Source organism: Platalea leucorodia, assembly GCF_965183815.1.
Source record: "Platalea leucorodia genome assembly, chromosome: 5".
Classification (NCBI taxonomy): domain Eukaryota; kingdom Metazoa; phylum Chordata; class Aves; order Pelecaniformes; family Threskiornithidae; genus Platalea; species Platalea leucorodia.
The window spans coordinates 95,911,412-95,924,054 of NC_138827.1; the positions used below are offsets into that span (position 1 = coordinate 95,911,412).

Here is a 12,643-nt window from a genome sequence, read left to right on the forward strand (position 1 = left end):
ACCCCGACATGTCCCAGTTTCAGTAATGTGCCATGCTGGGGGCCTTTGCCTTGACGTTAGCAGTAAATCTCCAGTGCAGTCCTACTTCTAAATATTGTATGTGGTTCAGTGGATAGGAAACCAGGACACGTGCATCTCATGTGCTGATAGCCTGTGATTTTTGTACCCTGTTCAAAAGTCTGGTGCCTGCTTCTACATCTTTGACATAATTTCCTACTTCGTTAGTTGCTTATAGGGGATACTACTAGAGGATGGGGTCAAGCATGCAATTCTACAGATTTATTAGGAGGGCCTTTAGCTACATAATGTCAGTTAGATTTCCTTTGTTTGCATTTTGGATTCTGAGAACAAAACGTAGGCTATGTTGACTCAATTTAAGTCAAGCCAAAACCGGCTCACTTTGTTCTGTCTGCTGCTCTGACTTCTGATATTCCAAGCATATCATTGCCGGGTTGGAAATTCAGCAGCACTTTTAAATATTCCTGAAACTGTGCCTTGATTTTTATGTACAGCCTGTGCAATAGAGTCCAGAGTTACGCATTTCTAGAAAAAAGTTGCAATTCCTTCTTATTGCCTAAGCTTTTCCAGCTGATTTCTAGCAGGCTTTAAGAACTACTGATTTTGATTACTTTCTGCTTCATATTGTTGTATGTTAACTTAAATTTGTAAGGATTTTGTATGATGGATGGCAAATGAAAACATGTAGCATGCATGCAGATGGTATTTGATATGTTCACTTTAAAGTTGTAGCTAAATTTCAGAGGCTTTTATTGATTCTTCTTCTTTAACAGAATCGTGTAGAAATAAATGATGTAGACCCTGAAGTTTTTAAAGAAATGATGAGATTCATTTATACAGGAAAAGCACCAAACCTTGAAAAAATGGCCGACAATTTGTTGGCAGCTGCAGACAAAGTAAGTAATTGACTCCGGAGTCACACTCTGGAGTGACACAACACTTTTTTTCAGATTGATATATATTTTGATTTTTTTAAAATGTGAGAAACAGATCTCATCAGAAATGGAGAAGGATGGGAAAGAATAGACTTTTTTAGCAGTAGAATGCTGATAAATCTTTCTTGACCAGAAGTGTTTCAGATATTGGTTATATTTACTATTCAAATTTGTTTAGAAATTGGGGAACATTAATATGATTTGGAAAACTGGTCTTGAATAAAATGTATCCTAGATCTTTGTATTCCTGAAGAGGATTTATACAAGTGTTTGAATTAACTGTGCTCCCTAAAGTCCTGCTACTTCAGAACTTTCATCTTTTGTCTTCCCTACGAACGTAATAATTCTGATCATTCGTCTCTTCTGTATTGGGATCTTCTATTCTCTTCAAATTGTTGCTCTGTGAAATACTTTTTCTACTATGATTTTTGAGATGAGGGGACTTAGAACAGCACAGTAGTTAAGGTGAGATTATTCCCTTTCATACATAATTTACAGTTTTCTAACTTTTTTTAAAAACATGACCCAATACCTTGTTTTTTCTTCACTGCTTTACAGCTTGAGTTGAAATTTTAGTTAGATATCCTCAGAGGACACACAGTTGTCTTTCCCTGTGGAGGCATAAGTAGGTTAGAATCCAGAAAATACTCACGTCGGTGTGTGTAATCTGAAACTTTTTCACTCTCAGCTGGGAGTTTGGCAATTTCTTAAACTACCTTTGCAATTTCTGAATTGGTTGTGCAATAATATCCGAAAACATTAGTGGTGAAAACTGCCTGTTTTCATAATCCATCCTAATATAAGTCATTTAAGATAATAAAAGTCATCCCAGTAATTAATTTCAAGAAACAATTATTTTTTTTTTTCCTGGCAACTTAATGTATTCTATTTTTTTCAAGATCTCTTGACCTGGCACTGCCCTAGCTTTGGTGACTGATTGCTCTTGTTTTTTTCACCTCTCATTGCCAGCATCTCATCTTCCAAAACTGATTGTGTTTTGTCGAGTTTCAGTACACCCAAGCAGGAAGGTGAAATGGTGTTATTTTATGAATGCTGGCTTTTATTCAGGGCATAATTGATAAATGTAGAGAATATTATAAGGTATAGTTGTATGATAGTCTGCAGTAGCAGGAAATAAAAATGGTGAGCTAGACGGTCCCTATAGCTTTTTGTAACAGTTAAAAACTGCTAGAAACTTTCTGCTATTCCTTCTGAATGTGAACTAATCAAAAAATGAGTGTTCTGCATATTAACAAAGGCATTACTCTGCTGTATTACCTGGTAGGTACAGATTTGTTATAATTGATATTTATTTACTCTAAAGAAAAGGTATCCTAAGGAGTAGTATAGTAATAAAATGGTAGTAAAAATGCATAGGTCTAGAAACATAGAAGTTAGCCCAATAATTTGACTTTTCTTCAATGGCATTTCTTCATTGCATAGAACAGTTGCTGATACAAATGTGTGAGTGGCAACTTCAATATATGCCACTTATACACGTAAAACTCTTTTCAGACTTGAAAACTGTATCTGAAGGGTGCGAAACTAAATGGGATGGGTAAGATCTCAGTAGGCATGTATTCAGCTGAATGAAACCTGTTCGGTCTATGACATCCTTCAAAAAAAGAAGCACAGTTTATTCATGCAAAATATAATATGGGAATGTAATTATTTTACATCAGTTTTCTGGTAGGCTGTGTCAAAGGTATGGAAGAAATTAAGAAATTCGGAGATGGGGGTGGGGGTAAACTTGGAACAAGCTAGTTTCAAACAGGCTAATGTGTTTTCCCTTGGATGGTTTCATGAAACTTCCATTGTATGATTCCTTGCTCCTCACTTTGAGATGTTAACCTGTCTAATGATGATTTTGATAAGGAGCCCATGTCTGTTCCTTGCTCTTTCTCCTTTACCAAACTGAAGGAAAATGAAAACTTCTAAATGAGTTGTTTTTGTTGTTTTAGTAAAAGTTCTCCCAGTAAAGCATTTGATCAGTTTGTGTCAAACCTAATGCATGTCTTGCCATTTGAGGACTCTTCAGTGCAGCATATTGAATTTTGAATTACCTGTTTGGAAGTGGTTTGGTCCTAAGCTGGGGAGGCACCAAGGGTTTTCATGACTGGAACTGTCTTAAAAATCTGTAGAGATAACAGTAGAAAGAATGAGTTTGAAGAATGATTAGTGTAGTTTTTTCTTTTATCAGTATGCACTGGAACGGCTGAAGGTCATGTGTGAGGAAGCACTCTGTAGTAACCTCTCGGTAGAAAATGTTGCTGACATTCTTATCCTCGCAGATTTGCACAGCGCTGAACAGTTAAAAGCACAAGCAATAGACTTTATTAACAGGCAAGTAATATTTATAAAACTCTAAATATATTTGTATTTATGCTTCTTGTACCTTTTCAATATTAGCACAGTTCTTTCTTACAGGTGCAGTGTTCTTAGACAACTTGGGTGTAAAGATGGGAAAAACTGGAATAGCAAGTAAGTTTCCCTGCCTCACGGTGTTCTGTACAAACACTGCTAAATAGTCTGCAGATCTTAAGAACTGTTGCTTCATTTCCACACTACTGAGGCTAGTCACTGACTGTAAGTAAAGTAGGATTCAGCAGATGCTACCCCAGTTATGACTGTGACTTCCCCTTTAAATGATAGGGAGAGTTAACTGCCCTCCACTGTGAGATTGTAACAACAGCTGGTTTTCATTCCTCTCCTAGGGACATATCAGTGCTGTGAGATGGTGGCAGCAGCCACCACAAGAGAAAGGAAACCATTCTCTTGACTAACCAGGTTTGTGCTTGCAGGAGTGGCAACCCCAGTGTGGTTTCAAGACTTACTTAGGTCAATCTGAGCCTGCAGTGTTGCCTGAGCCTGCAGTATTTCCAAAGAAAGGAGGGCAGATGCTCTTTTTGCCTTCGGCAACGTGTTTGGGCACCTTCCCGCATGCCAGCACTAGTACTCTTGAGGCCACACAACTAGTCAGTCAGGTCCCTCTGATCTGGCTGACTGTAAGTGGTCAGGCCTACACTGGAAATTGGTTGAGCATACGTGGCTCAGACTGTGGGACTGACTGCAGCTTATACTTAGAACAGCTCAAGTGAATCATGTAATAGAAGATAACCAGTGGTAGGCTGAAACAGTAAAAGGACAACAGAGCACCTATTTCTTACCATCAGAATCTCCAGAGAAGTTAAGTTGTACCATTAATTTAAAATCAGAGTGTTTCTCCTTTAAAAAAAAAAAAGTCTTCACAGACCCAATGACTGAGCCTGATGTGGAAAAGGAAGGGGGTGGTAGAAGGGAAATAGCAAAATACTAGTAGAAAAACTAATAAAGTAAGAATACATAACAATGTAAACTAGTTGATGTGTTCCTTCTCAAGTGATTTGGAACTTAGTGAGCTGAATTCTGTCTTGAATACTTGCTAGTAAAGATGCTGGTCATCTTTCCTTCAGCTAAAGCATCTACAATAAATCTGCAATAATGTGAGAGGGCCTGGCTTAATTTACTGACTCTGGGCACCAGGGAGTCTGAACTTTGGTGGTGTTTCCCAAGGCAGCCACCTTTACTGACTTGCAGCAGAAGATTAAAGGCTTGCATTAGAAATATGCAAAAGGTTTTTGAGAGATCGTATAGTGTAGAGGTCAGCTGCTAACTTAATGCTTGACGCTGTTCCTGAAACAGTATGAGGGTGCTCACGAAAGGCTTTTGAAAACGCAGGGCAATGGAAACTTGGGATTGATGCATAAGCTGTTGGTTCCAAATTACACATTTATCCTGTGTCGATGTGGCATGCATCCCAACCAGTGCAATATTCTTCATGTGCAGAGTGAATTTTATGCTTTTGTTTTATATTCTTTCACAGAAAAGTAAATATATACATTGTTTTTAATCTCCTGGATGTCAGTGTGATGCCTGCTGAAATCTGTTGTTGCTTCTGCATTAGTTAAAAATTGACAGTGGCCATTGAAAGCCGTTCTGAATGTAGTCCATGATCTTGTACTGAAGAAAGAGTGACTGTTCTCAAGTATGCTCCACTGGTACTCAAACTGTGAGCTCCCAGTGAAGGGTTCTGTAGTCAGCCAGCTAATCTGTCTTCATGGCTTTTTCTAGTATATAAACTAATCATTTTTGCTGCAGTTTCAGCTGATTCATCTTGTCATCCTTCTCTCTCCCCAAATTGAGCATGTCCTTCTATGTAATGAGATTATCGTGTCTTCCCTTGCTTTTCTTCTCTACACTAGACCTCATTTTCTTCTTGTTTTCCCCTTACCATTTGTATTGTTTTTCCTGAGCAATTTCAAGGAGGTTATCTTACACGGTACCCAGTATTGGACACAGCTCTCTAGCTGAGCTCTTGCTGGTACTGAGTAGAGCAGAAGTAGCACCCTGTGTCCTACATGTGATGATATTAATATACCCGAATTACAATTTGCTGCTGCTTTCCAATGGCATCGTTACTGGCATTCATAAAGTTTGTCTCATAATGCTCAACTGCTCTCCTGCAGTAGTTCTGCCTTGCCTGCTCTTCTCCACTGTGCATTTGTGCATTTGGTTTGTAAAATTGTGTGACTATTCTTAATACTTCTGTTTTCAGCCAAGCAACAGACATAATGGAAACAGCAGGCTGGAAGTCCATGATCCACTCCCACCCTCACTTAGTAGCAGAGGCCTTTCGCGCACTAGCATCTGCACAGTGTCCACAGTTTGGCATTCCACGCAAACGGCTAAAACAGTCATGAAATCTTCCATGAACTTTAGAGAAATTGAATTGACTCTACTCCTCCATGTCCAGAGGTGTTTTCACAAACCATAACAAGAGTTTTTGTTATCCTTGTCCACAGAACAGAAGCTGAAAAAGCCTATTGTTTGCTTTTCAGGTGGATAATTTATGGTTTAATCCTCAGCTTTAAATTAGACTGATTACTCTAATTCACTGAAAGGCCTTAAATTATCTTCAATGACTCTCTAGTCCATATAGTCTAATGTATCTTGATTTTTTTATTATTATTTTTTAATGTGCCTTGTCTTTTTGACTAGGCTCTGCAGGATTGCACTAGCTCCATAATGCAGTAAAGTTGATAACTGAAGATTAATTTTTGAAAGGGATCTTCCATTATTTTCAGAAAAAAAAAAAAGTATAGTTTGGTCCTGTGCTAACTGGAAGGTTTTAACTAGCCTCTCATTAAAGGCGCTTGAACCAGAGGCACATAATGTACCCTAGACAAGTGCTAAATATAGGGAGAGCCTGTTTACCTTCAGCGAATGCCTACAGGCTATTTATGGCAATATACTGCTTTGAACATAATTTATTTTTCATTGTGGGGGCAAATATGCAATGGTTTGGCCCAAAAATGTATTTTCATTACAGTTTGTAATGCTTATTGTGTGTGTGTCAAAGCTGTCCAAATGGTAAAAAGAAACACAGAATAAACCTCTTGCTTGTGTTTCTTTACGGTCCATCATTAGTTTACATTTAATGCAGAACTGAACGAGAGGTAAAGAGTTCAATGTGAAAACAGAATAGTATTGTATATGGAAAAAATATATCCCACGTGTATGGTTACATAGAAAAGCAAAGGATGCGTAGAATGACCAAATGTAAATTGAAGAAATGGGCCAAATGGATTCTGAATATGCACTTTTAATGTGTAACTTTTGTATGTTGTGTGGTACATATCTATTTTGCTTTTGATGAATTAATGAGGTACAGGTAATTGTGGCTTAACTTTTTAGATACATTTTAAGATGCCCACAGCCACATGGGATTTAGTTTTGTTAGAAAAGAAAGGCATGTCTTTTTAAGACTCAATTGAAGGTGGCTATTGCGAGCTTTCATATTTAAGTAACGGAATATTTTCGCTTATTTGAAAAAGGCATGTGAATGGTAAAATTTTGAAGGGATTTTTCCCATCTTGACATATGTGCACAGCTTCCATTAACACCTCAGGAGGTTACGTACACATCAAGAGGAATATTTCCCTGAAATGTCAGATGGTATTTGCAAGCAGAGACTTGCTCAGTCTTGCATTTCAGTTATTGTACTAGCATTGTGGATGGTATTGAAATTCTGCATAATGTGAAAAGGATGAAACATTTGTAAACTGCTTGTCATGGGCCAGTTCTTTATTATATGAACCTTAGCTTTAATACCAACATCCTCGGTGTTTGATAGCTTTGTTTACAATTGGGAGGAAAAGTCTGCAGTAGTGCACACTCTAAATGTTTCCTGAGTTATTGCATTGAGTTTACTGTAATAGTGATAATATGCTATATTTCTTTTTTGGGAAGACTTGGGTTTAGCAGTGGGGAATGGGAGGAGATCTCACCTAATTTATAAACATATTTGCATAAGGGGTTTTTAGTTTGCCTCTTAAAAAAAGTTATGCAGGGAGGAGAGAGGAAGAATTTCAGATTGTTTACTATCTCAAAATCTATCTCCATCCTCATTTCATTAAGATTCACCTGAATTGCTCTGAACGAAATTTTTAGAGGAAAGAGTATATAGTTTTATACTTTGGCATCTAGTAAACCATTAGCAAAGGTAAATTGGAAAAAATGCCCAGTCCAGTTTTGAAGAACAAAATAACCTCTAAACATGCATTTTCTTCTTACCTTCTAACTAAATCTTTATGATGGATAAAGTGTAAAATCAGAAACCTTAATAGTATGTAAGGCATCAAATTATATATTTAGAGATTTATCCTTTTATCAATTTTTAAATATTTATCTAAAATTAGGTCTCATAAGCATTCTTCACAATAAGACGTAAAGGTAATTGTTCCCTCCAAAATAGCGATGTTTTTGCTGCACTGTGTGACGCGTTAGGACTATGTATCCTCATACTCATCACTGGGAAAACTTGCAGCTCTAACATACAAAGTGACTTGAATATTTAATGCTGTAATGATTGTCCAGCTCAGCTCGTTCTACAGTAACAACATACAGTAATCTAATGGAAAGCTTAAGGACTTTTATGAAGACGTTTTTTTCTTTTAGAAGCTTAATACACTTTGTACCAAAAAATGTCAGACACTGTGCTGTAATAGTATCTACATCGTAGAGTGTCCACTTTTCAAGTCAGGCAGTGTATACCATACATTACACTAACAGGAAAGAAAACCCCATGATAATTGATCTGTTTAGATTTGATTTTATTTATTACGTATGTTTTCAAGTTTTGTCAGCTCTTAAGAAAAAGGTAAAACAGTTGCTGTATTCGTGAGTGCACTCATTACTCACCTCTTCTTTAATTCTCTACATGCAGTGTTCTCACTGGAGCAGGATAGCTGTAATTACACCCTTCTCCGTCGGATTCAGTAGCTAGTTTTTATTCCCCACATCTCAAGAGCTTGCCCTTCAAAACCTCAGTTGTCAGTTCCAAGTGCAGCAGATATAAAACTATCTCATACAGTGGACAGTTTTTTTTCAGGCTGAAATCTTAGGGGTTTTTTCTTAGTTTTATATACAGATTAGGAATATAATGTATGAAGGTGCCATGTTTTGGCTTGCCAACACTACTCCCTCAGATATATGTGAACCATTGCTTCCATACTTTTCTGGGGAGAACCCTGCATGTGTCCTGTGTGTGCGTGCGCGTGTGTGTATGACTGTGCGGTGTTTTTTGTCAAGAATGACTTTCTAAAAATAAGGACTCAATTTGCTGTTAAAATGCTATTATGTATTATATATATATTATTTTTTTTTTCCATTTGAACCTCTCCTAAGGAGATGCTTTGGGTGGAAGATGCTTCAATAAATAATCCTTATTTCCTAGTCCATTTACTGCATGCAGAAGTATGAACACATTGTGCCTTTTTTTAGGAAACTGTTGTAATGAAGGGAAGATTTAAACAGGATACAAGATCTTTTTAAAAGGTATTTTTAAAGGTGAGGGAGAATGCTATTTGATACACAACTGAGATGGAAAAGTTACAAATTACCCATTTGAGCTCTGTTGCATGTTGATTCTTGCTTCCTAAATTCAGTTTCACAGAGGTAGAAACAACACAAAAAAGTGGAATTAGTATTACAGGTACCAGTTGAATAATGGTATATTTTTGTGAAAATGTGAAAATATTTGCTGTTACAAGAGAAGTGTATGTCAAAATGTGATAATCATGGACACAAAGTTAGTTTTACAAGTTACTCTAGTTCTGATGTTTTTCTAAACATTGAGTATTTAGTATAAAATTCACCTTTGCGCAGAAGGTCAGTAGAACACCTACATGGAGATTATGTTCCTTTTAAATCCTCATGGAAAGGTTTCTCCCGTGGGAGGATAAAACGATGTGCAGTATTTGAAACTGTGTTTCATAAAAGACAGTGAATTGCAATTGTGAGGTATTGCTACCTGAAATAGTGTTGAATTTTGTTGAATTTTACAGCTGGTTAAAATTCCTAAGCTTAACTGATTTATTTTTTTGTATTTGACAAATGGAATGTTAACTGTCCTCTTTGTCTGGTGTTGATAGCATATTTAGTGCAGAGCTTAGCTCCTTAGCTCACAAGACACTGACTTAGTCTCATAACTTGGCTTCTGCCTACAGTAAATGGACTACGTTTGTAAAGGGAATTCACTATTTCAAGTGTTTGGCAAGGAACTTCGCCGTATTTGTAACCTGGTTTTTGAAGGCTTAAGATCAGTGAGTCCTATTTTAGAAATTAAACCAGTGAAATGACTTAGACCTGTTTTGGGGTGGAAATGATTAAGAGAATTCAGACATGTAAAACAGTTGTATCGAACCATCCAGCCTTTTTTTATCAGCTGATGTTAATGGTGAAATACTTTTTGTACCTTGTTGCTGAAAATATTTTTGCGTTTCAGCACATCAAGTTACAATAAAGTTGTTACTTATACAGAATGTGTCTGTGTGGCTTGCATTTGTTTTTTACCTGTGTATGTTCACAATGGCTACCTTTGCTTCTCTTCTTTGAGAAAGGTATTTTACCAGCACTGTCCGTCAGTCTAGCGTAAAATATACTGGTGTTCTTTTGGCAAACCTTTTTGGGGAGGACCATATTGCAGTCTTGCTCTGAGCTCCACTAACTTTAGTTATTTTTTCCATTTTGCCACTTTCAAATAACTTAGAGCTCCGAATAGCTTGTAACTTGCCTGCCTGAGAAATGACTGCCTTTACACAGACTCTGTCAGAACCGGTACTCGGTGGGAAGAAGAGTTGGTCCCGTGGTAATGAAGATGAGCTTCATGGTTTCCAAGAGATTTGGTTTCTTTTTCCACCTACGATCAAAAACTGTCTCTTTTTTTTTTTTTTCTCTCTCCTGTCAAGGAGTATAGGCTTATAATGACCACATACAACAGGAATGTTGCTTGCATTTGTGACGGGAGAAGAGGTATGTAAGAATAATCTATATGGGTCGTTTGTGGGGTTTAATATGTTTATAGGTATTGTGCAAAGATATGTAGGCCTGTTGATACGCTGCTCCATGTATTTGACTTTGGATGCACTGAACTCCAGAAAACGATGATGTCAAGGTAAGTTGCTTTGCGCAAAGTGACGCAGGCCATTTGAACAAACGCAATGACCTGTCTTGTGTTATCTAGGCTACGGCGAGAATGTGGCACAATCGACCATGGCAGTGCTTCCTAAGGTGACTTGGGTAAGAAATAAGGATACAGAGCTGTCACCACAGGGCTGTCTTGGGCGTCTCAGCGTAGCACATCGCTGTTTTGTGTGTAGGTACATGCAAAATTCTCTGTGTTTGCTTAAAACATACATCCCTTAAGTTACTCCGCAATGATTAAAGTTCCTCGTGGGGCTTATACCAACAATGGCATACCTTACACCTTTGCCGGCAGTTTCAGTGACCTCCAAGGTAAACGTCACTGGTTACCACTGTGAATGGTAATCAAAATTATTTATGCAAGTCCAAATTTTTGAACTGAGCTTCAACTTTTAGGTAAAGAATATTAAACTTTATTATTTCTTTTTTTAGAAGGCTATATTTTTATCCTTAGTCTTTCTGAAGTAATTTTTCTTCTGAGATGTTTACCATGTCATCATCCAAAAGTTTTCTTTGTTATTCAGTGAAACGGATTCAATTAGCATTGATTAAAAAAAGCACCTATTTTCCTTCTAAAATAAATTCTAATTGTCTTTTCTGTGGAAACTGGGCACATAAATAAAGCTTTTCCTACTTCTAGTTGAAGGCTTCTGTTAAAAGTATTTTACAGCGTCAATCTGTCTGAATCTTGGGTTAACTACAATATTACTAGTGACGTTAGCAGCTTTCTGAGAATTCTTAGTTGAAGTCCAACGTACGTCCTTCCCTTTCTTTAAAAGGGGAGAGCTCACGTAATCAGTGTCGACGGGTAAGATATGCTGTTAGAGTAAAAAGCGTCTCTCGCTGTGCAGCATTGCCAGCCCTGCCGTGCGCTGAAGGCGTAGCTTGATGTCCTACTGAGTAGTGCCAGCTTAAGCAGTCCCCGCTACTGCCACTAGGAGAAAAGTGTTTCAAAGCGCAGCCTAAGCAGTCACAGGTGAGAAATACCGATTAAAGTCTGTCTTTGTGCCTCTCCTCCAGACTTCATAGCTGTTACTGACTAATCACGACAACTTGCATCTTAACTTTACCAGGAGAAATTCTGATTTATTCTAGGATCTTACCTACCTTACTGTTTTAATTATTAAAGAATTCAGTAAGCTTAGCTATGTTCTATATGGAAGAATATAACCTTTTAATATTAATGTTTTTCTGTTTTAGATGACTTCTGTTACAATTACTATTTAAGTTAGAGTATTACCCGTTCCACCACAAATTTTACTTGCCATGTTTAAGTGAGTTATATTAATGATCAAACTACTTCCATTATACACAAATAACTTTGCACTTAGCATTGTGATAGTATGGTAATAGAGGAAAGGATGTTAATTGCTGTTAAAATTAGAGTAGTTTTGAACAGTTTATCTTTCTGCAAACTTCTTGGTAATTTTCCACTAGAGGAACGCGTTTTTATTGTCGTCTATTTTGAAGATTCCTTCTTTGTTCTCTCAGAGAAAGCTGGAAGAAATACAAGTGTAGAAGTCGAATGAAGCATTTCAGATGTATGATGCAAAGGACTTGCTTTTTCCACTACAAGCACTGCATCTAGGCAAAAAACCTCCCAGAACTCAGCTGTGACAACTCACGAGTGCTGTGGAATAGAGATGGCATTCCAGTGGTTGGCAAATAAGTTATATTTTAAACAGCATGTGAAGTTGACGCTTGAAGTGTAAAATTGGGTTTCTCATAAGTCAAGTATAAATAACAGAAATGAGCTTGTGATTCAAGACTCGGGAGGAAAAATAATTTTGCAGAGTTTGCTTGGCCTTGGCTTAGAGAGAAACTACCGAGAGTGGTTCGAGTTCTCGGTTAAAGTATTTTGAAGGAGACTTAGAGCTGTCGCAATACGCGGTGATCATCCTGTAAAGCAGAGAGCGGATTTGACTTCCTTTGAAAACATTACCTGACACTAACATTTTTGCCTTGCATTCTTAGTAGAGTTTGGAGCATAACAATATTTTTGTGCAGGTACTGTATTTCAATCAAGGGTATGTATATAATGAGTGAAAATCTGCACTTTGCCAAACTTATGCAAGTTTCATGCGTTGGCAGTGATAGTCATGTAGAAAATAAATTGCGCTATGTCAAACTTTGCGCCGCTGATCAGAATGGAGGCAATTTGTGCTGCA

The 12,643-nt window shown here is 37.4% G+C and overlaps 1 protein-coding gene across 2 annotated transcripts in view; it reads left to right on the top strand.

The window, feature by feature from the left end:
• SPOPL (speckle type BTB/POZ protein like) overlaps nucleotides 1-9,808 on the top strand; it is a 36,914-nt gene extending 27,106 nt beyond the window's left edge. The window contains exons 8-11 of one of the 2 annotated variants that reach the window (XM_082313878.1): nucleotides 792-914; nucleotides 3,154-3,296; nucleotides 3,381-3,434; nucleotides 5,548-9,808. In XM_082313878.1, the coding sequence (XP_082170004.1) occupies nucleotides 792-914; nucleotides 3,154-3,296; nucleotides 3,381-3,434; nucleotides 5,548-5,692 (465 nt within the window). In that variant the 3' untranslated portion in view covers nucleotides 5,693-9,808. Of the gene's footprint in view, nucleotides 1-791; nucleotides 915-3,153; nucleotides 3,297-3,380; nucleotides 3,435-3,667; nucleotides 4,476-5,547 lie in introns of those variants that run through there. The other variant, XM_082313879.1, reaches the window with a different exon arrangement.
• Nucleotides 9,809-12,643: the final 2,835 nt, after the last annotated feature.